The sequence below is a fragment of the Oratosquilla oratoria genome, chromosome 25 (assembly GCF_046742065.1).
Source record: "Oratosquilla oratoria isolate Oo_2021 chromosome 25, ASM4674206v1, whole genome shotgun sequence".
In the NCBI taxonomy this organism is placed as follows: domain Eukaryota; kingdom Metazoa; phylum Arthropoda; class Malacostraca; order Stomatopoda; family Squillidae; genus Oratosquilla; species Oratosquilla oratoria.
In genome coordinates this window covers 1429052-1456551 of record NC_134801.1, presented here as the reverse complement: position 1 = coordinate 1456551, position 27500 = coordinate 1429052, and the positions used below count along the sequence as shown (strand labels likewise).

Below are 27500 nucleotides of genomic sequence, written 5' to 3'. Positions count from 1 at the left end.
AGACAGAAGGAGAATATAGTAGGAGACTTAGCAGATAAAAAGAAATGTATAATTATATTAGGAATGGAAGAGAAGTATAATCTAAATAGAACCACAAGAATCAAAGAGGAAAAAGAGAAAAATAAGCAATTTACTAGAATTAATTCAGAAAGATGAACATGAAATCACGAAACAAATTGAAGGATGTATAGACTCGGAAAATATAGTACAGATAAGACCAGACCAATTAAGATTAAATTCAGGTCACAAACGACAGCAGAGAATATCTTAGCAAAAACAGGGAAACTAGCAAACAGTGAACAATATAAAAAGATATGGATAAAAAGAGAAATGAATAAAGAGGAAAGAAAGGAGGAAATAATGAAAAGACACGAAGCTAAGAAAAAAAAACGAGAACGGAGCAAAGTCAGAAAATTGGAGAGTAGTGAATATGAAAGTGAGGAAATGGGACATACTAGAGAAAAACAAAAGGTAAACAGAAAATACAATGGAAGTAGCAGAAAATTTTAGGGAGTGCATAGAGGATTTAGGAAGAAATGTCAATGTAATAGTACTGGGAGACCTTAATGCTAGGGTAGGAAATGGTCCAATCGATGGAGTGGTTGGGAAATGTGGAGTTCCAGGAAAGAATCGCAGTGGAGAGTTGATGGTGGAAATGTGTCTAGAAAGAGAGTTGATGATAGCAAATACAGTGTTTCGGAAGAAAGTCAAGCATAAGTACACATGGGAGAGGGTGGTGGAGGGAAGGGTGGTAGATAGAGCGCTAATGAATTATGTAGGGGTAAATAGGATTATGATAGGAAGAGTTAAGGATGTAATGTGGTAAGGGGAGAGGGTGGGGGAATATCAGATCATTTTCTGGTGGAAGGTAAGTTGAGAGTGGAGGACAGATGGAGAAAGAGGAAAGGGACAAAAGGTAGGGAGGTTCTTAGAGTGAACTCTTTGAATGAAAAGGAAAAGGAGAAGGAGTACGGAAAGAAGCTGAAGGAGGCGTGGGAGGGAGTAAAGGATAGAGTAGAGCTGGGTGTGGAGGAGGAATGGGGATGGTTCAAGGAGGGAGTCATAAAGTGTGCAAGGATGGTGTGTGGAACAAGAAGGACAGGGGGAAAGAGAAGAAAGGGTAGTGAATGGTATGATGAGGAAACAAAGAAGGTTGTAGAAGAGAAGAAGCGAGCTTTCACAGATTGGTTACAAAATAGGGCGAGGGAGTCATATGAGAGGTACAAAGAAAAAAAGAGAAGTAAAGCAAAAGGTAAAGGTTGCAAAGAGGAGAGCAGATGTGAAATGGGGTAAGAATATGACAGAAAATTTTGAAAGTAATAAAAAGATGTTTTGGAAAGAAATTAAGAGAGGAAGAGGAGGCGAATCAAGTAGAGAAGAAAAGGTAAAAGGTGCAGATGGAGAGATGATAATGGAAGAGAAGGCAGTAAGGGGAAGATGGGCAGAATATTTTAGGGAGTTGTTAAATGTGAAGGAGGATAGGGAAGGAAAGATAACTGCAGTGGGAAATGCTAAGAAAATGAGAGTGATGAGTGAGGAGAATGGAGGAGAAATAAGGAAGGATGAGGTGAAGGCAGTTGTTAAGATGATGAAAGCAGGTAAGGCACCTGTTCTGGATGGATGCCATGCAGAATGTCTGAAAAAGGAAGGTACAGTGATGGTGGACTGGCTGGTGAGGTTATTTAATGTTTGCTGGAGAGAGGGTAGAGTGCCGGAGGACTGGAGGAGTGCCTGTATATTTATATTTCCTCTTTACAAGGGAAAAGGGGACAAGTGTGAATGTAGTAGTTTCAGAGGGATTAGCTTGTTAAGTGTAGTTGGGAAGGCTTATGGGAGGGTCTTGGTTTAGAGGATTAGGAGAGGAACAGAAGGAGTAATTGGTGAGGAACATTGTGGATTTAGGACGGGTAGAGGTTGTGTAGATCAGATCTTTGTGGTAAGATAGATATGTAAGAAAGCTATAGGAAAGGGGAAGGATGTTTTTTGGGCTTTTATGGATCTGGAAAAGGCTTATGATAGGGTAGACAGGAAGGCACTGTGGGAGGTTATGCACATATATGAGATAGAAGGAAAGCTTCTGGGAGCTGTCAAGAGTTTTTATGAGAGTAGTAGAGCTTGTGTCAGGATTGGAAATGGAGAGAGTGAGTGGTTCGAGGTAAAGGTGGGACTTCGTCAAGGATGCGTTATGTCACCCTGGCTGTTCAACTTATACATGGATGGGGTGGTGCGAGAGGTTAATGCAATGGTTGTGGGCAAAGGATTGGATATGGTTAAAGAAAATGGAGAAAAGTGGGAGGTGAGCCAGCTGTTGTTTGCGGACGACACTGCGCTTGTGGCAGGATCGGAGGAGGGATTGAGGAAGTTGGTGGCAAAGTTTGGGAGAGTATGTGATAGAAGAAAGCTAAAGATAAATGTGGGTAAAAGTAAGGTGATGAGATGTACAAGGGGTGAAAATGGCAGTAGACTGGAAGTGAGCATTAAGGGAGAGCCACTGGAGGAAGTGGATAGTTTTAGATACTTGGGTGCAAATGTGGCAGGAAAAGGTGGAGTGAAGGTGGAGGTAGAATGTAGATTGAGAGAAGCGAGTAAATGCCTTGGTGGATTGAAGAGTGTAATGAGGAATAGACATTTAGGAATTGATGCTAAGAGGAGACTGTATGAAGGAGTGATTGTGCCAACAGCACTGCATGGGGCAGAAACATGGAACATAAGAGAAGAAGAGAGAAGGAGTTTGAATGGATTACAAAGGATTACAAAGGCAAAGCATGCCGACAGGAGACCTTTTGATCCATATCTAGGTCGGATGCAAAAAGAAAAAAAATCATATTAATAATAAATTAAAACTATAACAATGTAAATAACAATTAAAATACATAAATAAATGCATTGGTATAGTTGAATAACAAACAAACAGGTAAATAGTAAATGATAATAAATTGACATTTAACTAATAATAAATGAAAATCAGACAGACAAATTATAACAAAACAAAAACAAATAATATAACATAAATTATAATAATTACAGCATCTTACTTAGGTATTTATCTAAATGATTCTTAAAGCTTCGAACTGAACTACATTGCACTACCTGTGCAGGAAGTTGATTCCATTCATTAACTACACGGTTGGCAAAGTTGTTTCTACCTACTTCCAAATTGAATCTATTTCCGGACAGTTTGAGACCATTGTTTCTTGTCTGATTCTCATTCAATGTGAAAATTTGGTCACTTTTGATGTTGTCAATTCCCTTTAAAATCTTAAAGACCTGTATCAAGTCACCTCTGAGTCTACGCTTTTTTAGGGAAAACAGATTCATGTGCTTAAGTCGATTTTCGTATGATTTATTTTTGATATTTGGAATCAGTTTTGTGGCTCGCCGTTGTACTTTTTCCAGTCTGTCAATGTCTTTAATGAGATTCGGTGACCTTACGGAAACAGCATATTCCAAATGTGGACGAACTAACGATTTATATAGCTTGTTAATGAGTGATGGACTTTTGAAATCAAAAGATCGCGCAATCAATCCCAGAATCTTATTTGCTTTCTCAGAGGCTGAAATACACTGCTTGGATGATTTGAGGTCGTTACTGATAATTACGCCGAGATCTTTTTCACTATCCACTTTTGTTAACGAATTTCCAAATAACTTGTAATGGTACTTGCTGTTATTTTTACCTATGTGCATTACCTTGCATTTACTTGTGTTAAATTTCATTAGCCACTTTTCAGACCATTGCTGTAATTTATCTAAATCTTCTTGAATATCTAATTGGTTTGAGTGATCATTTGCCACTCCGCACAGTTTTGTATCATCAGCAAATTTGGAAACAGTAGATTTTAGTCCATGGTCTATATCATGTGTTTGAGATGAGGTGTCTGAGAAGTATGATGGGGGTTACTAGGCTAGATAGAGTGAGAAATGAGGTGAGGAGAAGAACGGGGGTGGAAAAGAAGCTGGGAGATAGGGTTGATGAAAGAGTATTAGGATGGTTTGGACACATGGAAAGAATGAGTGAAGAAAGACTAGTAAAAGAGGAATGGAAGGCAGATGTGGAGGGAGTGAACATGAGGGGACGTCCTAGGATGAGGTGGATGGATTGGGTGAAGGGGGCTTTGGGGAAGATGGGAATGTCTATTGAGGAAGGACGGGAGAGGACAGAAGACAGGGGTGAATGGAGAATGGTTGTATATGGATGATGTTGTGATTGCATGAGGTGGAATGGGCGGGGAAGTTGGGGGGTGAGGTAGTATGTGTGAGCAAAAGTTGACGCAGCCCGAAGGGATTTCTCCCAGTCTTCTCCTTTTATGCAACGGGGGAACGGAGAGAGGGGGGGGGTCGCCGATTTAATGAAGCGGCCTTGCTGTGGACGTGTTGTGTCTTGCGTCACTGCTTCTGACCCAGGGCAGTGGACAAGGTGCAGGGATGACCCATCATCCAGGAGGTGCTCTGATAAGAGGGAGGGTGGAGGGGTGTGGAGTGTATTCAGGGATGGAATGGGTGGAAATGATTTTATGCCTTTCCCTTTTTGGCTACCTCCCTTGTAAGGGGAAAAAAGCCTTGGTATATGTATGTCATACACATATATAGATGGATTAATAACAGGGTTGAATGAACTGAATGATTATCTGAAGGATATAGAACCGGACATAATGGGAATGTTAGAAACAAAATACTAGAGAAAAACAAAAGGGAAACAGAAAATACAATGGAAGTATCAGAAAATTATGAGTGTCTTACACAAATATAGATGGATTGATAACAGGATTGAATGAACTGAATGATTATCTGAAGGAAAAAGAACCGGACATAATGGGAATTGTAGAAACAAAATTATAAGGTCCACTACCACCCAACAGTGTAGGATATGATGCATATAATTATTGGATTAGAAACAGAGAGTCAAAACAAGGGGGTGGAGTCATGTTCCTGACTAAGGTTATAAGCGTGAGGTGTGTCACATATGGAAAGAATACAGTAGAGATGATTATGATTGAAGTGGAAGATAGAGATAAGAAGAGGAGAAAGTTTGTGATAAATTACGTGCCTCCAAAAACAGCCTCGTGGCAAGAGAGTGAACATAAAAGTATGTTAGAAGACACAAGAATAACATTAAATAAAATAATGAAAGATGGAGGAAGAATAGTTATGATGGGCAACTTTAATTGCAAAGAAGTCTGCTGGGAAGAGATGACAGTAAAGGGTGGAGACGACTCATGGGGAAATGTTCTACTCGAGATGATTATTGACCACACAATGATACAATGGATACAAGAGAACACTAGGTATAGAAATGAAGAAGAACCATCGAGACTAGACCTAATGATCACATCTAAATTTAAAATAGTGGAAAAGATTGAATATAAGACACCAATAAGTAAAAGTGACCACATATTGATTGAACTGAAACTAAACGAGGAAAAATACATGAAAAGAAATGAACAATATAGAAAAGGAAGAATGATGTATGATTTTTTTTATCAAATAAGAGAATTCTTTCAAAAAGGAAACTGGGAAGGAATATACAAAGAAGAAACAACAGTGGAAGAGAAATGGAATATTTTGACAAAAAAAATTAAAAAAGGAGTGGAAAAGTATGTTCCAAGACAAAAACAAGAAAAAGAACATGTAAAGTGCTGGTTCAACAAGAGTTGTAGGGAGTTAAAGAACAAAAGAGATAAAGCTTGGACCAAATTGAAGAAAGACAAAAGACCCTAAAAATGGAAAATGTATACTTGTTATAGAAATGAATATGAAAAGAAGAAAAGAGAAAATATGAAAAAGATGTCATAGAAAAATGTAAATATCAATCAAAACTATTTTACAGATTTGTAAACAACAAACTGAATAACAAACAAGAATTAGAGAAATTAAGACAAGGAGGAGTTGAATAAACATTTAAATCAGTGTTTACAAGGGAGAACACACAACCTGAAGAGATCAAATGGAAAGAGAAAGTCCCCCCTATGAAAGAAATAGAAGTAACAGAGAATGAAATAATGAAACACTTGAGTAATCTTGATGTTAGAAAATCGCATGGACCAGATGAAATAGCAAACTGGATTTTGAAAGAATGCAGAAATGAACTGGCAGACAAAATACATAACATAATAAATAGTTCCTTGAAAGAAGGAAAAGTTCCAAAAGATTGGAAAAAAACAAATATAGTAACTATATATAAAGGAGGAAATAAAGAAGAAACTACCAACTATAGACCAGTCTCTCTAACAAATACAATAGAAAAAAATTGTGAAAGAATTATCAAAAGAAAATGGGTAAAATATTTAGAAAATCAGCGTGCTAAATTTCCATGATGAGCATACTAGTAAGGCTCTTTTTATATATGCTCTGATGACACCTTTTTTATAATTTTCTGTGCATTCCCCGTTTCCATTCATGCATTTGTTTAAGTTGGTAGGCTTCCGGTATACATTCAAGGTATATTTATTGGGTTTGGAATCTACTAATATGATATATTTGTTAGCACTAAATCAACTAAAGACCTAGAACTACTAAGGTACCACCTCCAAGAGATTTCTGGGCTCTCTTTTACTGTTGAATTGAACAAGAATGGAACTCTCCCCTTTCTAGACATATTAGTAGATTCCAAACCCAATAAATATACCTTGAATGTATACCGGAAGCCTACCAACTTAAACAAATGCATGAATGGAAACGGGGAATGCACAGAAAATTATAAAAAAGGTGTCATCAGAGCATATATAAAAAGAGCCTTACTAGTATGCTCATCATGGAAAGCTCTACACAATGAACTTAAACACATAAGACAAATGCTCATTAACAATGGTTATTCTAATACTGATTTTGACAACATGGCAAAAGAAATGCTTCATATATTTTATTCCAAGGACAACACTCAGAGTAAATCCAAAGCAAAACACCAGATAAACATATTTTACCACAACACTTATACAGAAGCATACAAAAAAGATGAGAAAGCTGTCAGAGATATAATAAAGAAAAATTGCCACCCCGTAAACAAGGAAGATGAAAAAAAGTCATCATCTACTATAAGAATCCCAAAACATCTTCACTAGTGATGGAAAATAACCTGTTCAAACCTGAGGCATTACAAAGAACCAATGTAATTTATGAATTCACTTGTCCAGAGGAAGGCTTTGCACTTCCAGCGAGTTACATTGGTCATACACAATGTACCTTAGGCAGAAGATTAACATACCATCAGCAAACGGGGGCGATAAAAGAACACCTAAAGAAATGCCACAACATAGTAATCACAAGGGATTTGATATCTAAAAATACTAAAATCATTGGACACCATTATAATTCAAGAAAACTCCAGCTCTTAGAATCTGTATACATTAGAGAAAAAGCCCCTTCCATCAATTTGCAATGTGACCTAATATCTAATATCCCCTTGTATAGCCATAAATTGCAATATTCCGCCCCTACCACCCCCTCCCCCTCAGCTTCACCCTCTCCTCTCCCTCCTCCTCCTCCTCCTCCCCCACCCCCTCTCTTCATCAGGTCTCTGAACCATTTAAAAGGACAGAGGTCACGGGTAATCCGCTAATCTCCTCACACCTTCCTAGGAGAAGGTCGCCCAGGGTCAACATGTAGCCGCTAGCCATCCTTTTCACCTAAGGCAAGAAGTAGTTATTAATATTATTATTATCATTATTATTATTAATAATATTATCTTTAGTGTTATTATTCATTCAAATTTAAAATGTAAATGTAATTGTAAGATTTGATATAAATTGTAAATGTGCAACAATCAATGTAATTCAGACTAGTATCATAAATATCTATTGTATCTTTAAAACAGAAATACCAGAAGATGTCTTATTAAAGACGAAACGTCGTGTAATAAAATGGAGAAGTATAAGGAATTGGTCTATGCCCACCCTATCCAAGGGAAGAATATAATTAGAAAAATAGAAAATACAAGAAAGAAAATCAACAACTTCCAGAATGCTGTCGTATTCAATCAAACATGTTTAAAAGAGAACCTGCTCCCAAAATACACAAATATATATATATATATATATATATATATATATATATATATATATATATATGTGTGTGTGTGTGTGTATATATATACTATGTATATAATATATATATACAAATTTATACATATATATATATATATATTTACGTATCTATATATGTACATATATATATATATATATATATTATATATATATATATATGTATATATATTAGGGTGTTTTACAGTTATATGGGTAAAAATTCAAATTCAACTGAGAATTATGAGCAACCTTTTATTTTGTTCTTTTTAACTAAAAAATCAAATGAGAAAATTTTGAAGAGCATCGGCCAATGGTATCATGTCGCGCAATTCATTTCAAGTTCTGAATGAGGCAGGATTTGGTCCGACGGGGGAATTCCCTGCGGTGGCCTTCGACTATCTGAAGAAGGAACTGAAGTTGGTCTTCTGCCTTGGTCCTTCCACTCTTCGTGAATTCCTGGACCAGAGCCACCCCACGCTCCTCTGTATCGTTGGTCACAACCAGCTCTTCAACTCGTTGCAGACCAGCTTGATAGGAAGGGTTATCTTTTCAATTTGCCGGGTCCTCGTCAAAAAAACTTGTGTCGATGTTCATGAGTTCAAAGAATCGCTTGGTATTTTTAGTTGCAAAGGAGGCCACGGTTTTGTCTTTCATTCCATTTGGAAGAGTCCTAAGACGGGAAGAAGTCTCTTCGGATCCGTCAACTACCTTCATGTTTGCGACGAACAACTCCTTCTCCTGAAGAGACAGTTCTTCATCAAAGAGTGCCATATCAACGTTAATCTCAGACAGATACCAGAGATGGCGTGCCAGCGTCTTCGTTCCTGCCTTCCTGATGATCTCGTTGTGTTCCTCTTCCAGAGCCTTGAAAATGGCGATGTCATGACGGGGAGCACTGACGGCTGAACGTGCCAAGAACCAGGCACGAACGTAATGCTTGGCAAGAAAAATGCAGAAGTCACTCAGATTCTCCAGAATGCCCGATCGTGCTACACGGGAGGACGAGGGTCTTTGTTGTTGATGCTGAGAGAACTGGGGAATTAAGATCCACATCTTCAAGCCATATATGGCTCGATGAACAACCCCGGGTTTTCGAAAAGTGATTCTTTGGCAGACATGTGGCACCCCTCCAAGAAAGACAAAGACCAACTCAAGGAGCTCTCTGTAGTTGTCGGGCGGATGATTTAAAGTGTAGCTGATTTTGGCAGAAATTGAGGACATCACTGGCCCACGATGTACTTCGAATTGTATCTTCGGCTATCCGATAGTCTGTTTTATCCAAAAGGCCAAAACTCTTCGATTTGCTGAAAAATTGTGATATGAGGGCTCCGTGACACCTCTGGAACCAATGCAGAGAAGATCGCCTCTAGTAGAAGCTCCAAAACATGATGTCGACAAGCTAGATTCAAGAGATCACGTCCAAGGATCTGCTGCAGACGCAGACAGACACCGCCTTTGGGACCGGTGTTAGTGGCAGTCGTGTCGAAGCAAAGCGCTGCAATCCTCTCTTGAAGGCTCCATTCCTTGATGACGTTAATAATTGTGGTGGCTGTCGGCTCAGCTTTACCATCGGTGACCGGAGCAGCAAGCAGCTTGAGAACTCCTTCTCCAGAAACAAGAATAGGAAGGCGATCCAATACTTCTCCATTAGTTAGTGCGGGCATCAACTTCCCATCCCAGTGGACAGTCAGGGGAATTGTTGGAGAGAAAGACTCCTTGATTTCGGCGGCTCTTTCTTCACGATGTTTACTGCGATGTCTGTGGACTGTGCTAGCACTTGGACTGAGTTCTTCCACGTTTGACCCCAGGGCGGAGGCTAAGGGAACAAGTACCGTTACTTCTCCTCCATGCCATTCCAAAACCCTCAACACTTCTCCAGTGAGCGGAAGCATGTTTTGTGGTAACTCGTTCGTTGCTAGTCCGTCAACCAGCCAGAGTTTATCCTTTGACCGCAACTCAGCCATTTGAATAGAGGCAGTGGACCAACAAGGCCTGCAAATAACAAACACTTATGATTATCTGATTTATTATATTTTATCTAAAATCAGAGTGCATTTTCTTTGAACTGCTATGAGAGAAAATGTTGAATATCGATTATAGATGGCAAACTAATGTATTTATGTAAGAAACTTGACGGAGATTATTTCCTAGGCTATAAAGTTTATAACATAAGAGATTGACCAAATAATATTGAACTAGTTATCAAAACTATCTAACTATAATATAACAATGAAAACTAATGCAAAATACAGTGAATATAATAATAACATTCTTAGATATATAGGAACACCAACTAGTCGATTACATAACATGGTATAGTCAACAAACATGCCATTCATGATGTAAGATCTTGGGGTATTGCATTCATAGATATTATTGTATTTAATCATTCGTTCTAGGAGTGATATACTTCTATGTGTATTAATAAATGTTTCAGATTTAGATAAATAATGATAAATACGTACCCTTAAACTATTGTGTGCACTTCACAGAGATGAACAACTCACTGTTGTACAAGACAGGAGTGAACACGTTTTGCCTCCATGAGTTCTGTATAGGTACTGACTTCTGTAGCTCTGCGAGATATAGGAACACCAACTAGTCGATTACATAACATGGTGTAGTCAATAAACATGCTTTTCATGATGTAAGATCTTGGGGTGTTGCATTCATAAATATTATTGTATTTAATAATTCGTTCTAGGAGTGATATACTTCTATATGTATTAATAAATGTTTCAGATTTAGATAAATAATGATAAGTACGTACCCTTAAAATGTTGTGTGCACTTCACAGAGATGAACAACTCACTGTTGTACAAGACAGGAGTGAACACGTTTTGCCTCCATGACTTCTGTATAGGTACTGACTTTTGTAGCTCTGCGAGATATAGGAACACCAACTAGTCGATTACATAACATGGTGTAGTCAACAAACATGCTTTTCATGATGCAAGATCTTGAGGTGTTGCATTCATAAATATTATTGTATTTAATAATTCGTTCTAGGAGTGATATACTTCTATATGTATCAATAAATGTTTCAGATTTAGATAAATAATGATGAATACGTAACCTTAGAATGTTGTGTGCACATCACAGAGATGAACAACTCACTGTTGTACAAGACAGGAGTGAGCACGTTTTGCCTCCATGAGTTCTGTATAGGTACTGACTTCTGTAGCTCTGCGAGATATAGGAACACCAACTAGTCGATTACATAACATGGTGTAGTCAACAAACATGCCATTCATGATGTAAGATCTTGGGGTATTGCATTCATTAATATTATTGTATTTAATAATTCGTTCTAGGAGTGATATACTTCTATATGTATCAATAAATGTTTGAGATATAGATAAATAATGATAAATACGTTCCCTTAAAATGTTGTGTACGCTTCACAGAGATGAACAACTCACTATTGTACAAGACAGGAGTGAACACGTTATGCCTCTATGAGTTCTGTTTAGGTACTGATTGCTGTAGCTCTGCGCGACATCAAGATGTGGACTTTATAGTATAAATTTTGCTAAATTAGTTTTCTGATGAAAATAAACGAAATGAGAGGTTGCTCATAAAAATCCAACAAGTTTCAATTTTTGAAACACCCTAATATATATATATATATATATATATATATATATATACAAATATATATATATATGTATATATAAATATATATATGTATATATATATATATGTATATGTATATATACATATATATATATAAATATATATATGTATATATACATAAATATATATATACATATATATATATGTATATGTATATATACATATATATATATATATATATATATATATATATATATATATATATATATATATGAATAGGATATTTTAACTTTTCCTCCAAATATCCTATTAATATTCTTAATCTATGTCACAAGACAGCCAAGAAACGCTTTCACAAAGCTTGAAATCAAGAACTAGGAAATCATAAACAACTAAATACACTTGTCCTTCCTTTTCATGAAAATTTTCTTGGTATTGTTAACCTACTCAAAAAAATTGGATATCAAAGTAGCCTTTAAATATGACCACACCATTAAGAAAAAATTAATTAAGAACAGCCCTCCTGACAACAACGGTGTGGTCTATAAAATTCCTTGTCAAGATTGTAATAAATTTTATATTGGACAAACTGGGAAAAACTTAGAAACAAGGATTTCCCAACAAAATATAGTGTGAGATCTGCCCAGGAAAACAATGCGTTATTCCAACATAAATCATTATACAACCATCATATTGATTGGTCTAAGGCAACAATTTTAGCTAAAGGAAAAAGCTTGCAAGAAATATAATAGAATCTTGCTTAATATCAGGCACGTTTGACAAAAATATAAACTTAATCTATGGTCATTTTAAATGTGATAAACTGATAACCCAAATGGTCACCGCGATCTTTCCGCCAGATTGACCCTTATGTGTTGGTCAGGTCTCCCCCCTTTCCCCCCTATGGTTGCCACCTGATACTTATATTTAAACCCTACTCTGTATCTCTGTCATTTAGTCTGAAGATGTAATATACGAAAGTACTTACTGTCTCCAAGTTTCCTTTCTCCTGTGGTTATTTTGCATTTTTGTATCACGGTGATGTGATTGCTTGCATATATATATATGTATATATATATATAAATATATATATATATATTGTGTATGTGGAGCCGTATGTGTGGGGCCGTGTGTGGTTTTTGCAAATTGCATCACATTTTAATTTGCATTCACAATTAATCTATTAAATCAATACAATAATTAAACACATTATTCACCAATAAAACAATCAATGAACTCAACTTCATGATTCCTACCATGATTTTATTTACCCGCCTCCATAACGTACATCATCAAATATCTCCGTGATCCTCTTTCATTCTGAGAAACCAAATACATAACTAATTAATATGACTTATGCACTAACTCTTACATATTCTTCATCAGTTAACAATACACAAAAATAAAAATTTACTCTTTCAATGCTTACCAATAATGACTTCCATGGCACTTACGGAGGTGTTAACAGCTCAATGTCTAGACACAGAAAGGATAGCTATCATTACGATTCTGGCGAGGGAAATTCGCACTACTTTCTTCGCGTAGGAATACATTTAAGGGATCGTAAATAAATATACGAGTTATGTTCCACTCAACATTCCCCTTTTCTCTAGAGTTTCTTTAATCTTATTCTATTTTATTATATATATAATGATCGTTACAGTACATCAATTTCGACAATAAAATTTTCCATCTTATTTTACATACATTGTAACTATGTGCGTAACAGCACAGGCTTGTGGTTGCCATTAAGTTAATTTTTTTCTCGAACATGTCATCGATATTTTCTCACATATATATATTTTCATATTACACTCAGACATTGTGCAATATGTACTCAACATACATCAAACGTCATAGACCGTGATTCATAATTAACCTTAGTACATATACAATTTGTCGATACACTCGAACATTATACAATCGGTACTCGACACAGATCATATGTCATATGCCGTGATTCGTAATTAACCTTAGTACATATCATATAATTTGCCTGTATAATATCATACATCAAGATATTCTTATACATAGTGCAATCACGCTCACACCCTTCCCCTTGTGATCGCCCAGGATCACAAAGTCAATGACGGGAAGTCAAATTTCTACACTGAGTCACCTTCTAATAGTAGTATTAGTTTGGAAATAGGTCGCTTATAGAGTTTTTTACCACGTACTATTTCCACTTGTCTGATTAGTCCATCTTTGCCTTTTATTACTTTCACAACCCTTGGTAATAGCCAATGACTGCGTGGTGTATTATTCCCCACCATTAAGACAATAGCTCCTTCCTTAAGATTCCTATTGACTTTCAACCATTTCTGGCGTTCTTGCAGACAAGGCAAACACTCCCTCTGCCATCTTCGCCAAAACTCTTTGGCTAAATGCTGTACCTGTCTCAATTTCTTTCTGCTCTCACAGAGCATTTCTTCACTATCAAGTGTCACTACATAATTATCCAAATTAAGTAAAGAATTAGGGGTGATGGGGCACAAATCTTCCACATCATGTGATACTACAGTTAGAGGACGACTGTTAATTGTACTCTCAACTTCACAAAAAAAAAATGTACTCAAACTATCATCGGACAAATTTGTGAACCTTTCACAACTTCAAAAACTCGTCTGACTACTCCTATTATTCTCTCAAAAACACCACCATGATGAAAACCTCCAGGAGGAGTGAATACCCAATACACACCTCTTTTGGCTAATTCAGCACTAATATGACGCATAGTAAGATTGTCCCTCAATACCTTATTTGCTCCAATGAAGTTTGTGCCGTGATCACTAATCAAATTACCAACTGTACCCCGTCTGGACATAAACCTGATAAATGCATTTATCACGCCCTCTGCCGTCAAATCATGTAAAATGTCAAGATATATAGCTCTAATGGATAGACAAGTAAATATTATTCCATATCAACTCCAGTCACAAAAAATGGTTTCTGATTTACATTTGCTCTATCTACTGGCAAGGCTGCCATCTCTTGAGTGATTGTTGAACTCTTGAAACGTCTACAAGTGACACATTTAGACAAACCTTCCTTACAGCTGAATTACCTTTAATTACCCGTTATATATGTCTTAATTGATTTAACATTGCTTGCCTTCCCATGTGTCCTACTTTCATGTGATAGTGTTGAATGATTACATTAGTCACATGATGTTCATGGGGAAGAATAATTGGATGTTTCATATCCAGGGGCAATTCTAAGTTAACTAGTCTACCTCCTACCCTGAGTACACTATTCAGCAACATCGGTTTAAGTTTCCTTATAGAACTGTAAAGATTAATAAGATCATTTCTTGATAAACAGACAATCTCCTTTGCAAAACAGCAGTTTTGTACAAATTCGATTACTCTTTCTTCTGCAACATCCATTAATTGAACATTAAGTTCGGTAATTGACACACTGTCTTTGCAAATATCTGACAAATAATATAAGATAACTACATGTTCTAAGCAATTTAAACCATAAAGAATAATGACAAACTAGTCGTAACATTACAGGATCAACTGTCTGATTTTCTATTGGTTCGACTTCAACTCTCATAACCGAATTAGAAACTGGAAAACTATATTTCTCTCTAATTCAAATCTCAAACTTCATTATTCACAACATGTTAATTCGGAACATGTGATTAAGGAGACTTGAACTTTGAATGTAAATGAAGGATAGTTTTCTAATTTCTATTTATTTATCAATAGTGAGTGAGTGTTAAACATTCTAATATTGAACAAAATGGAAAAGGCCACCAAGTATCAACTGAAACAATATTTGAAAGCCAAGAGTCAATCGCATTTTGGCAATAAGGCAGAACTTATAAGTAAGACACAGGAGTTGGTGACAGCTGAGGAATTAGATGTAGATGAAGTAGTTCACGAAATACTAGCTTTCAATAGAACACCAGTGGAAGAGGAAATAGATGGTACACTGAAACCAATAGATAGTGTATCTCAAGCAGGAGAAAGTGACCTAGGTAGTCAATTAGGTAAGGTGATGGCTAAGAGGGCGAGCTTAGACATCAAATTACAGAAGTTGAAAATAAAACAAGAGTTAGAAAAGGAATTGCATAGATTAAAACTAGAGCAGGATAAGCTTGAGTTAGAAACGGAATTAGAATCAGCTAAGGCAGAATTTAATATTTTGAGTAAATTTGAAAGTAATGTAAATGTTAATTTAGAAAATGATTCTCGTGACTGCAGAAGTACAAATCAGAGTAATAGTGATGGCCAACAGACAAATAGAGACATGATTACGACTTTAATGACCAAAAACACGATGCCTGTTCATGTGATAACTAAATTTAATGGTCAGCTAGACAGGTACTTTGAATTTATTAAAGATTTCGACATGTTAATTGATAGCAAGCATGTGTCAGATAATGAAAAGTTACAATACCTAAAACAATATACAGAAGGTAAACCACACAAGATAGTTAGAACGTGCTTACATTTAGATCCAAAAGAGGGTTATCAAAAGGCGAGAAGTGAATTAAACAAAAGATATGGAAATAAAGAACGAATTGCTTTAATGCACATAAATAAAGTTCTTGCTTGACCTGAAATTAAGGAAGAGAATGTTAAGACATTAGATGACTTCATTGTCGAATTAGATTCATGTATAAGTGCTATATCGGGTATTCGCTATGGAATTTCAGAATTACATAATCTTAGGACTTTGCGTCAGTTAGTTGAGAAATTAGCCAAATATTTACAGGACAGATGGAGGAGAATAGTCGACGAGTTAGCTGAGAGTGGGAAGTTAGTGGACGTTAAAGAATTAGTAAGATTTTTAGAAAAAGAAGTAAGAATATTGAATAACCCAACATTTGGTAGAAGCATTAAGGGAGGATTTAGAGATAAGAAAGTAGAAGCGAACACATGGAATTCAAATAGAAAGATGAATTAAAAGAAAGGTATAGAACAACATGATGGAAGGGTTCATGTCAATGTGACACAGAAAGCAAGACTTTCTTGTTGGTTATGTCAGGAAGAGCATGTCATTGATGTGTGTCCAGAATTAAGATGGTTAACTTATGAAGAGAAGTTGAATAAAGCGTTCAATTTAGAACTTTGTTTCAAGTGTTTAAGGAAAGGACATAAAGCGTGACAGTGTAGAGTGATTCGAACTTGTGAACAATGCGGTGGTTCACATCTTACAATTATGCATAGGGCGAATAAGAATTTCAGGGTTGAAGGAAGTAAAGAAGTAACGGTAAATCCAGTGGTCCCTAATGAGGTTAATGATTCTAGAGTTTAAGTATTATCCAGTCAATTGAAGGATTCAGTAGGAGACACTTCTGCTATCCCAGTTCAAGTAGAGTTAAATGGTAAGGTTGTTAATACCAGATGTTACCTTGACAATGGTAGCTCAGTCACATTTTGTACTAAGAATTTATTGCAGAAACTTGGAATGACAGACTTGAACTATCAGTCAACTATGTTACAAGTTAGTACAATAGTATGCACAAGAGAAATGTCTTGTCTTAATGTTGAAGGGATGTCAGTGGCTGACATAGAAGGAAATAACCAAATTAGATTACCACCTGTATTTGCAGTGAAGAAACTTCCTCTCAATCAAGGTCATAGTATTAGAAAGAATAATATAGAGAAAAGGAAACATTTGATGAAATTAGAATTTGATCACAGCCAGGGAGAAATAGAAACCATGATAGGAAGTAATGTCCCAGAAGAGTCTGAACCTTGGGAGGTTGTGCATGCAGAGAAAGTAGGAGATCCATATACTGTGAGAACACGTTTAGGATGAATATTCTGTGGAAGAATAATAGACAATAATCATGAAGTTCCTGTGAATAAGATAAAGGTTGATGGTAATTATTTAGAAAGGAAATTAATTGAATCGTATAATAGAGAGTTTGTGGATTCATCACTGAATTCGGTAAAACCTAGCATGGAAGATAGAGGACGGTTACAATTTGTTGAGTCTGGGTGTAGGCAAATGATTAATGGAAAGTACGAGATTCCTTTGCCAATGATAGAGAAACCTAGGATAGTTCCTGATAGTGAACCTATGGCGGTCAAAAGACTTCAGTAGTTAAAGCGTAAATTCAAGGATGATGAATATTATAGGCAATATAAGCAATTTGTGATTAATTTACTAGAGAAAGGATACGCCGAAGAAGTACCTAAGTGTGAGGTGAGGAATCAACAAGTATGGTATATTCCACATTTTGGAGTGCGTCATCCTACCAAAAAGGATAAAGTACGTGTAGTATTTCATTGTGCAGCACGTGTAAATGATTTATCGTTAAACGATCTGTTGCGACAAGGACCCGATATAAGTAATCTTCTGTTAGGTGTCCATTTGAGATTTAGATTAGGACTATATGCGTGTACTGCGGACATAGAAAATATGTATTATCAAGTTAAAGTACCTGAAGATGATAGAGATTATTTGCGTTTCTTGTGGTGGAAAGATAGACACATAGGAAGAGATATAGTTAAGCTACAGATGACTTCTCATCCATTTGGTACTAGTTGCTCACCTAGTATTGCAAATTATGCTCTAAAATGAGTTATACAAGATCACGGCAGTCAGTTTCACAAATCAGTAAGTGAAATAGTTCTTAATAACTTCTATGTAGATGATCTGTTGGTGTCATCCGATGCCATTGGTGAGTTGATTGACAATAATATTGGTGTGATAGACCTTTGTAGCAAAGGTGGATTCAATTTGACAAAGTTCAATAGTAATTCCCTTGAAGTTTTGAAGAGCTTACCCAAAGATAAGTGTAGTGATAGCATTGAGAAGTTCATCGAGAATAAAGATGTAGTAAAAAAGACATTAGGATTAAATTGGTCTCTTGGCAAAGAAAAAATGAGTATACCACTCAACATTGATGAGATACCTAGGACAAAGAGAGAATTGCTAGCAGTAATTGATAAAGCTTACGACCCATTGGGTATGTTAGCACCAGTTGTTCTTGAAGGAAGAGTATTGTCACAAAATTTATTTAGAAACGGCATTGGATGGGATTGTACTTTGAGTGAAAGAGATAAAGGACAAATAAATGTTTGGATGTCAAAGGTGAATAAGTTCAAGCTGTTTAGGATTGATCGTTGTACGAAGACAGGTATAACGTCAAAAGTAGAGTCAATTAAGTGTCACATTTTTTGCGACTCTAGTGAATTAGCATATTGTTCAGTGGTATATTTAAAATACAATCATGTTGATGGTACGATCCAGTGTAGCTTCATTTTGGGAAAGGCCAAAGTAGCACCTCTGAAATCAATTACTATTCCAAGACTTGAATTGGTAGCAGCCACGCTTGCCATTATATTGAAGTGTGTGATAGTGAGAGAATTACCTTTAAAGATGAGTCAAATTTATATTCGGACAGATTCAACTACAGTACTAAAATACTTGCATAATGATCATATAAGATTTAAAACCTTTGTAGCTAATAGAGTGTCTCAGATTTGAGAGAATTCTAAGGATGTATGTCTCGAGCAGAGATAATCCTGCCGATGATGCTACCAGAGATAGACAAACCAGTAGATGGTCTGAAGGACCTGCTTTCTTGTCCCAAAATGAAGAAATCTGGCCAGTTGAACCGCGAATATATAAGGAAGATTTTTCTAACCATTAAATTAAGAAGGTTATGAGAGTTGAAGTCGAACCAATAGAAAATCAGACAGTTGATCCTGTAATGTTACGACTAGTTTGTCATTATTCTTTATGATTTAAATTGCTTAGAGCATGTAGTTACTTTATATTATTTGTCAGATATTTGCAAAGACAGTGTGTCAATTACCGAACTTAATGTTCAATTAATGGATGTTGCAGAAGAAAGAGTAATCGAATTTGTATAAAACTGCTGTTTTGCAAAGGAGATTGTCTGTTTATCAAGAAATGATCCTATTAATCTTTGCCATTCTACTCTTGGCAAATCGCACCCTAGCGCAACACGCGAGACCTAGAAACTGGAATACCCAGGATATAGTTCCTATCCCAAAGTACAAGGAGGCCAACAGCTATAGACCCATCTCCCTACTTAGCTGTATAGAGAAGACCGTCGAGAAAATGGTGCTCAACAGGCTGAAATGGAAAGTAGGGCCACTCCATCCACAGTTGTACGCCTATCGGGGTATGGTGGGAACCACGGAGTGCATAATGGACTTCCTCAGCTTCGTCAACGGGAAAAAGGCAATCGTCGTCTTCCTGGACTTAGAAAAAGCCTTCGAATTGGTCAACCCCTCAGCGATGCTGACTTCTCTCGTCGAGAAGGGAATCGCAGGCAACCTTCTGGCATGGGTACAGGCATACTGCCAAAACAGACGGGCTAGAGTCCGTTTCCAGGGCTCCATGTCTAGCTACAAAGACCTGGAATACGGCACCCCTCAAGGAGGCATCTTGAGTCCCTACCTGTTCAACGTGCACATGGACAACATAGCCTCCCTCCCACGACCACGGAACGTTGAGATCTTCATATATGCTGACGACATCGCCATTGTCAGCAAGGGACCCAACTGCCGCACCAATGCCCAAAAAGCACTCAACACCATACAAAAAAGCTGCACACACCTAGGCTTCAAGATAAACGTAAGGAAGACAAAAGCCATGGCTATTAAAATGGCAAACCCAAGGCCAATCTCCATACACCAGCAAGATCTTGAGTGGGTGGATGACTTCACCTATCTTGGAGTAACTGTGCAGAAAACCTTGTCATCCTCTCTTCAAATCCAGAGGCTGAAGCAAATGACAAAAACGAAGACAGCTCCGATGAGATATATGCAATCACTTGATGCGGGTGCCAGCCCCCTGGTACTGGAACACTACTACAAGTATTGCATCCGACCCATTATTGAATATAGAGCACCTGTCCTATCACATCTAACATCACAACAGGAAGAATCACTTGAAGTTGCTCAAAACAACGCCCTTCGCCTCATCCTAGGTGCTCCCATGTGGACCAGAAAAAGCAACCTACAGATGGAATCTGGCATACCACCACTGATGGCCAGGATTCAGACCCGGAACTGCACCGCGGCAGCCAAGGCCCTGCTGAGCGACAGGGACTCACATCTCAGGACTAAACTCAAGGCTCACCTGGACGCGCACCCGGACCTACCACGACCAGATACATACGTCGGACACCTAGGAGACCAAATCCGCGCGACAGGCATGGAAGGGCACCTAAAGGCTCTGAAGCCAAACAGGGCATGCCTGAAATACCGACCTCCAGCCCCGTGGGCATCCCCAACAACTACTTTCAACCACACACAACTACCACATGCAAAGAATCACTGCTCACTAGGGGAACTGAGAGACGCTGCACGAACAGCGATCCAGGCAACGGAGTCCCAGAATGGTTTTGTCTGCTACACTGACGGCACTGTCGACCCGGAGAACGGCATAACAGGTGCAGGAGTATACTCCGCAACATACACCGCCGCCTGGCGCACATCAGACCACTGCTCGACCCTACAGACTGAGCTGGTGGCAATGCAAAAAGCCCTGGAGTACTCAAGCCAACTACAAGGGCCGGTGGTCATACACACAGACTCTCTTGCGGTGACACAAGTACTCCAGAAGAAGGACATACCCACCAACATTAACATTATCACAACAATACTCTACCTCCTGCAGCTACACAACAGACAAAATCGCCCAGTCATCATCAACTGGATACCCAGCCACATAGTGGTACACGGAAACGAACGAGCAGATGAGATGGCCAAGGCAGCACGCTACCATCCTCACATTGAAATCAAAGTCCAACCATCAACCACATTAATCAAAAGCTGGGCTAGAGACCACCTACAACGAACAAAGGTAGCCAACCACAGAAGATCAATAAACTCAGCATCAGCAAGTGCAAAGTGGTACGAGAGGGCCACCAAATTGTGCCCTCATCCCGCCACCAAGATCGCCAACAGAGGACTCTCCGTGATCATCCACAGGCTCAGGCTAGGGTACAAATGCTGCTGGGAAATCATTGAACGACAGGAAAGGGAATGCGATCACTGCGGGATGAACACCTCAGAACCTCTCCTTCACTACCTACTAGAGTGCGCTCACACCATCGCCCTGAGAAGAGGTAGACAGTTCAACCCAATGTCCCCCGAAGCTTGGAAGACTGGAGCCGACATAGTTTACAACATCACCGAAAACATAGAACGGCTTGCCCACATCCTGGTCGGATACCCTCCGCCCAGATAACTACAAAAACGCCGGAGTAGTTGAACACAGAGCGACTCAACACTTACGGGCCTCCGAATGGAGAAAGGCCCGTGTGTAGATAAACATTATCTACCAAATACAAAAAAAAAAAAAAAAAAAAATTATTGTTACAATTGAAAATGCTAACTGTGATTAGAGAAACGTCTTGTATCCTGTTCTACCCATTAGATGGCTTCTATCGGCAACTTGATTTTTTCTTTACCTCCCCATGCTAGAGAGATCTTTAGAAGACTTGAAACTCTTCATCGGAAACTCATCAGAGCTCAATTTGCTGTTACATACAATTATATATGCCATAAAGAATATATATATATATATTTTTTTTTCTAAACAGAAATGTAGTAGCACATTTGTAAATTACACACAGGAACCCACAGTCGGAGAAAGAATAAACTTCGAATAAAGAAAAATCCTATATTTCGGCTATCAACTGTAGCCCTCTTCAGGAAAGTACATAAGATAGAGAACAGAGGGGACTTATAAACTACAGTAAGAAGAGATGTGGACAGTTGACCTCACTCAGGCGCGGGGCAAACTGGGGTGGCGGAGGAGGGAGGAGATGAGGAGAGGGGAGGATGTAGCGTCAGCACCAACTTGGCTACTGCTGCGCGTGAGATTATGTCAGGTGTCCACTGCCCTTTAGAAATATTAATATTAGGGCATTCCTCAATTAATGCTGATTCGACTATTTTCCTCCTGAAACCGCAGTGGGACTTGAACACTAATCTGGCCTTACCCCAGTCGAAAGAATGATTCTTATTTTTGACATGAAGAAATACAGCCGAATTTTCTTGCCCATACCTAATTGACCTTTTATGTTCTGCCAATCTAGTGTTCAGGTCTCTCCCGGTTTGACCCAAGTAAACCAAATCACAATCTTTGCAGGGCAAACAATAAACACCAGGTGACTCAACTTCCTTTAGTTTTTGTTGAACGTTCACAATTTGCTTACGCACGGTGTTAGGATAGTGATAGGCAATAGTGAGACGTTCATGAGGAAACAATTTAGTAGAAGAACTGATGGTATTATTAAATGGAATTTTTAAAATGTCCTTAAAGGAGCGGTGAAAACTTGAGGGGACGGAAGTTTTAAAATGGTTGGCCCTAGCCTTACTGAGGGCTTGATCCAGAAACCAAGGTGGATAAGCCAACTTCTCAAACTTGATTGGCTTATCCACCTTGGTTGCGCACAGAAGCTGCGTAGGAGATGTCCTTTGGGCAAAATCGATTGCTAGGCGGTCTGCTTCTTGTTCCGGATCCGGGTGGATGATCCTGCTGGTCCTGTTTTTTCCAGAGACTCTGTGTAGCCATCTCCATAGCTCCCTGGTGGTTGTATGACTGTTGAGCTGGGAGCACCATTCTAGCCATTTTCTCTGTCTTATTTCTTGCAACTCCTCGTGCATGTGTCGTATGGCTTCTTGGAGTTGCTTCCTGTTGTCTGCGTTGGGCCTCCTCTTGTGAATTTTCCTGAGGCGGTTGACTCTGTGTTTTAGGGTTTTGACTCTGGGACAGTAGTACCACGTGTCCTTGCACTCCCTCTTGGGCTTCTTCTTCCGTGGCATTGCAGCGTCCGCCGCGGCGTGAAAGGCAGTCACAAGGTCCTTCTCTTGGTTGTCGATGTCCAGTGGGGGAGTGTAGTCTTCAAACCACTCTGTCAGACTTTGCGCAAATTTATCCCATTTTGCGAAGGCAGAGTTCCAGCCTTTTGGTGGGCTAGGGAGCAGCTGAATTTGGGGAATTTTGATCTTCGTTATTGTTGCGTAATGGTCACTGGTCAGGAATGGGTGGACCCTCCACTGTGCAAGGCTTCGAAGTTTCGCGGGAAGGAAGGTGAGATCAAGCCTCCCTCCCCTTATGTGTGTTGGTGCTCCGCTGTTGAGAAGGCAGACGTCCTGAAACTCGCTGAGAAGGTGCGCGACATGGTGACCGTTGGCGTTGGTTGTTGAAGGAGAGGAGAGTATGGGATGGTGAGCGTTTATATCTCCCCCAAAAACAATGTTATGGCTGTCGCAGTTTCCAAACAGTTGTGAGAGATCGATTTTCTCCGTAGGCCGGGAGTACAGATTGTAACATTGGAGGGTGACCCCGGCAAGTTGTATTTGGACCACAAGCACCTCTGTAGCTTCCCCACACTCCAGGTAGTCCTTGATTTGAACACTTGGAGTTTTATTTTTCACCAGAGTGGCAAGTCCTCGCCCTGTGCTTCCGATATCTTTCCTGTAGCATGTGTATCCTGGGACTCGGAAGGTGTGATGGTCTTGTAGTAGGGTTTCCTGTAGTAGGACCACGTCTATCTGGTCTTCTTGGATCGTGGCAAGAAGAGATGCCATTTTCGGGCGGATACCCCCTGCATTCCACTGGAGTATGCTCAGCATTCCATCAGTGGGTCTGGGAGGATTGATCTCTGGACTCGATGATCTTGTTGAGGTGTTGGTTGGTTGTTGAGGTGTTGCTTCATTCTTTGTTACTTTTATCTCTTTGATAGGGGGGACTTACCCCTCCCACTCGACATCTCTAAGTTGCATGTTCTCCTTCGTAAACACTAATTTAAGATATTTGTTCATAATTTCTGCCATTTCTATTTCCTCTGCGTATTTTATTCCTCCTTGTCGTGGTTTCACTAATTCTTTTTTTTTTTATGATTGTTATTTACAAATCTATAAGATAGTTTTCGTTGATCCTAACATTTTCTATGACATCCTTTTCGTATTTTCTCTTTTCTTCTCTGCGCACTTGTACATATTCATTTCCATAACCAGTATATATTTTCCATTTTTCGTTTATTATTATATATATATATTTTGTGTTTCCTCCATTTTATCCAAGCTTTATCCCTTTTATCTTTTAAATCTACATCTTTTGTTGTACCAACATTTTACATATCATTTTTCTTGTTTTTGTTTTGGAACGTACTTTTCCATTCCTTCCTTATAAATTGTTGTCAAAAATTTCCATTTCTCTTCTACTGTTGTTTCCTTTGTATATCCTTTCCCAGTCTGCTTTTTTGAAAAAAATCTCATTTTATCATTTTTTTCCATACATCATTGTTCCCTTTCTATATGGTCCTTTTTCTCATGTATTTTTCTTTATTTAGTTCGAGTTCTACTAATATGTGGTAATTCCTACTTAGTGGTGTCTTATATTCAATCTTGTCCACTATTTCAGGTTCAGAGGTGATTATTAGGTCTAGTCTCGATTGTTCCTCATCATTTCTATACCTAGTATTCTCTTGTATCCATTGTGTCACTGTATGTTCTATAATCATATCAAATAGTACATTTCCCCATAGGTTATATCTACCCTTCACTGTCATCTCTTCCCAGCAGATTTCTTTACAATATAAGTTTCCCATTATAACTATTCTTCCTCCATCTTCCATTATCTTATATAGTGTTATCCTTGTGTCTTCTAACATATTATATTCTCTCTCTTCCCACGAAGCCGTTTTGGGAGCCACATAATTTACCACAAACTCCCTGCTCTTCTTGTCCCTGTCCTCTATTTCCATTATAATAATTTTCACTCTATTCCTTCCATATGTGACATTCCTCACATTTATATCCTTCTTAATTAGGAACATAACTCCACCACCTTCTTTTACTTCTCTGTTTTTAATCCAATAATTATATACACAATGTTCTACACTGTTGGGAAGTAATGGACCTTTCAATTTTATCTCCACAATTCCCATTATGTCAGGTTCCTTTTCCTTCAGATAGTCATTCAGTTCATTAAAGCCTGTTGTTAATCCATGTATATTTGTGGAAGACACCTTTGGTTTTCTGTTACCTCCATCCTGTTTTGTGTTTCCCTTCTGTTTTTCTCTCCTATGAAGCATTTCCTCTTTTTCATATCCACTACTCTCCAATAGAATTTCTCTTTGTCTGACTCTATTTTGCTCTCGTTTTGTTTTTCTTTAGCCTCGATGTTTTTTTGTTTTCTCTTCCTTTCTTTCCTCTTTATTCATCTCTCTTTTTATCCATACCTAGTTGTACTGATCACTTTCTGCTAGTTTTCCTGTTTTTGATAATTCATTCTCAGCTGTCATTTGTGGCCTGAATTTAACCTTAATTGGTCTGGTCTCGTCTATACTGTATTTCCTCAGTCTATATATTTCCTGTTTACCTTCTTGAAATATTTTTGGTACCTTGTTCACTCTTTCTTTCTTCTCTCCTACTCTTGTAGATTATGTTTCTCTTCCATTCCTAATGTAATTATACATTTCTTTTTATCTGCTAAGTCTCTTACTATATTCTCCTTCTCTCTCATTACTTTAATAACTGTGTCCTTAGTGTGTTCCTTCATCTGTTGTTTCACTATATCTCTAAATTCAATTTTGCTATCCTCCTGAACCTTTTTCCAACCACTTACCTCTTTTGCTATGGACTCTTAATTCTTTTTATTATTCCTCTTTAATTCCTCATTCTCATCCTATACTTCTGGGGTATTGGCTGCATGTTGTTGCATGTTGTTGTGGCACACATCATTTGGTCTGTGAGGGAGGAGGATTCAGCTCACAGAGAAATGATGATACTTTTATTATACCGCTACTGTCCCTCCGTTATGCTGTCCCCCAACCCCTTGTTGCTGTCCTGTGTCATTTCTCTGAATTTCATTTCCTTGTTTCGCCTACCCTGTGGTGGGGGGAAAAGAATGCTGCCACCATGTATTCCCACTTGGATCGCAAGAGACGAGAAAAAGCGAGAAAAATGGAATGGGGATTGGGACTAGGCATCCTTCCCCCTGTAGCCCCCACAGGGGACATTCCTAAAAAAATGTAAAGGCATAAGTGGGTCTAGGAGTTTTCCAACCAGCACCCTAAGGTTTGGGTCTTTTAATGTGCGTGGATGTTGTACAGATGAGAGTAAAAGGGAAGAGATAGGTAGTATGTTTGTGAGAAGAAAGATGGATGTGTTGGCTTTGAGTGAAACTAAGTTGAGAAAGAGGGGGCGAGTGTGAGTTTGGGAGTGTAATTGGGAGGTTCTCAGGAGCGAAGAGAGGGCGAGGGAGGGAAGGGGTGGCTATACTAGTAAGTGAAGAGATAGGTAAACGTGTAGTGGAGTGGAAGGAGCTTTCTTCAAGGATAATGTGGATAAAGGTGAAACTAGGAATGTAGATGTTGGTTTTTGTAAGTGCATATAAGCTTGGTAGTGAGAAGAGTGTTGAAAAAAAGGTGGCTTTTTGGATAGATTTAATAAAGTGCATAGAGGGATTAGGGAGCAACATTAATATAGTAGTTTTGGGAGACCTTAATGCTAGGGTACGAAATGAACCAATTGACGGAGTGGTTGGGAAATGCGGAATTCCAGGAAAGAATCGTAGTGGAGAGTTGATGGTAGAGATGTGTAAGGAAAGAGGGTTGATGATAGCTGATACACTGTTTAGGAAGAAAGTCAAGCATAAATACACATGGGAGAGGGTGGTGGATGGAAGACTGGTAAATAGAGCGTTAATGGACTATGTAGTGGTAGATAGGAATATAATAGGAAGAGTTAAGAATGTGCATGTTCTAAGGGGAGAGAGTGGGGGAATATCAGATCATTTTTTGGTGGAAGGTAAGTTGAGAGTGGAGGACAGATGAAGAAAGAGGAAAAGGGACAAAAGGTAGCGAGGTGCTTAGAGTGAGCTCTTCAAATGAAAAGGAACAGGAGAAGGAGTACAAGAAGAAGCTGAGAGAGGATTGGGAGAAAGTGA

The 27500-nt window shown here is 38.4% G+C and overlaps 4 protein-coding genes across 4 annotated transcripts; 2 read left to right on the top strand and 2 right to left on the bottom strand.

The window, feature by feature from the left end:
- Positions 1 to 9292: 9292 nt before the first annotated feature.
- Positions 9293 to 10595, bottom strand: LOC143038792 (uncharacterized). Its single transcript, XM_076208331.1, has 2 exons — positions 10484 to 10595; positions 9293 to 10010 (listed from the first exon to the last, which is right to left on the bottom strand). The coding sequence occupies exon 2, from the start codon at positions 9980 to 9982 to the stop codon at positions 9293 to 9295; it is 690 nt and encodes a 229-aa protein (XP_076064446.1). The 5' UTR covers positions 9983 to 10010; positions 10484 to 10595.
- Positions 10596 to 17270: 6675 nt separating this feature from the next.
- LOC143038791 (uncharacterized) lies at positions 17271 to 19212 on the top strand. The gene is made up of 4 exons (XM_076208330.1): positions 17271 to 17348; positions 17725 to 17759; positions 18158 to 18917; positions 19024 to 19212. Exons 1-4 carry the CDS (start codon positions 17271 to 17273, stop codon positions 19210 to 19212), a joined length of 1062 nt encoding a protein of 353 aa, XP_076064445.1.
- Positions 19213 to 19475: 263 nt separating this feature from the next.
- Positions 19476 to 23010, top strand: LOC143038790 (uncharacterized). Its single transcript, XM_076208329.1, has 2 exons — positions 19476 to 21663; positions 23000 to 23010. The coding sequence occupies exons 1-2, from the start codon at positions 19476 to 19478 to the stop codon at positions 23008 to 23010; spliced, it is 2199 nt and encodes a 732-aa protein (XP_076064444.1).
- A 27-nt stretch (positions 23011 to 23037) lies between these two features.
- LOC143038789 (uncharacterized) lies at positions 23038 to 24136 on the bottom strand. The gene is made up of 2 exons (XM_076208328.1): positions 23196 to 24136; positions 23038 to 23152 (listed from the first exon to the last, which is right to left on the bottom strand). The coding sequence occupies exons 1-2, from the start codon at positions 24134 to 24136 to the stop codon at positions 23038 to 23040; spliced, it is 1056 nt and encodes a 351-aa protein (XP_076064443.1).
- Positions 24137 to 27500: the final 3364 nt, after the last annotated feature.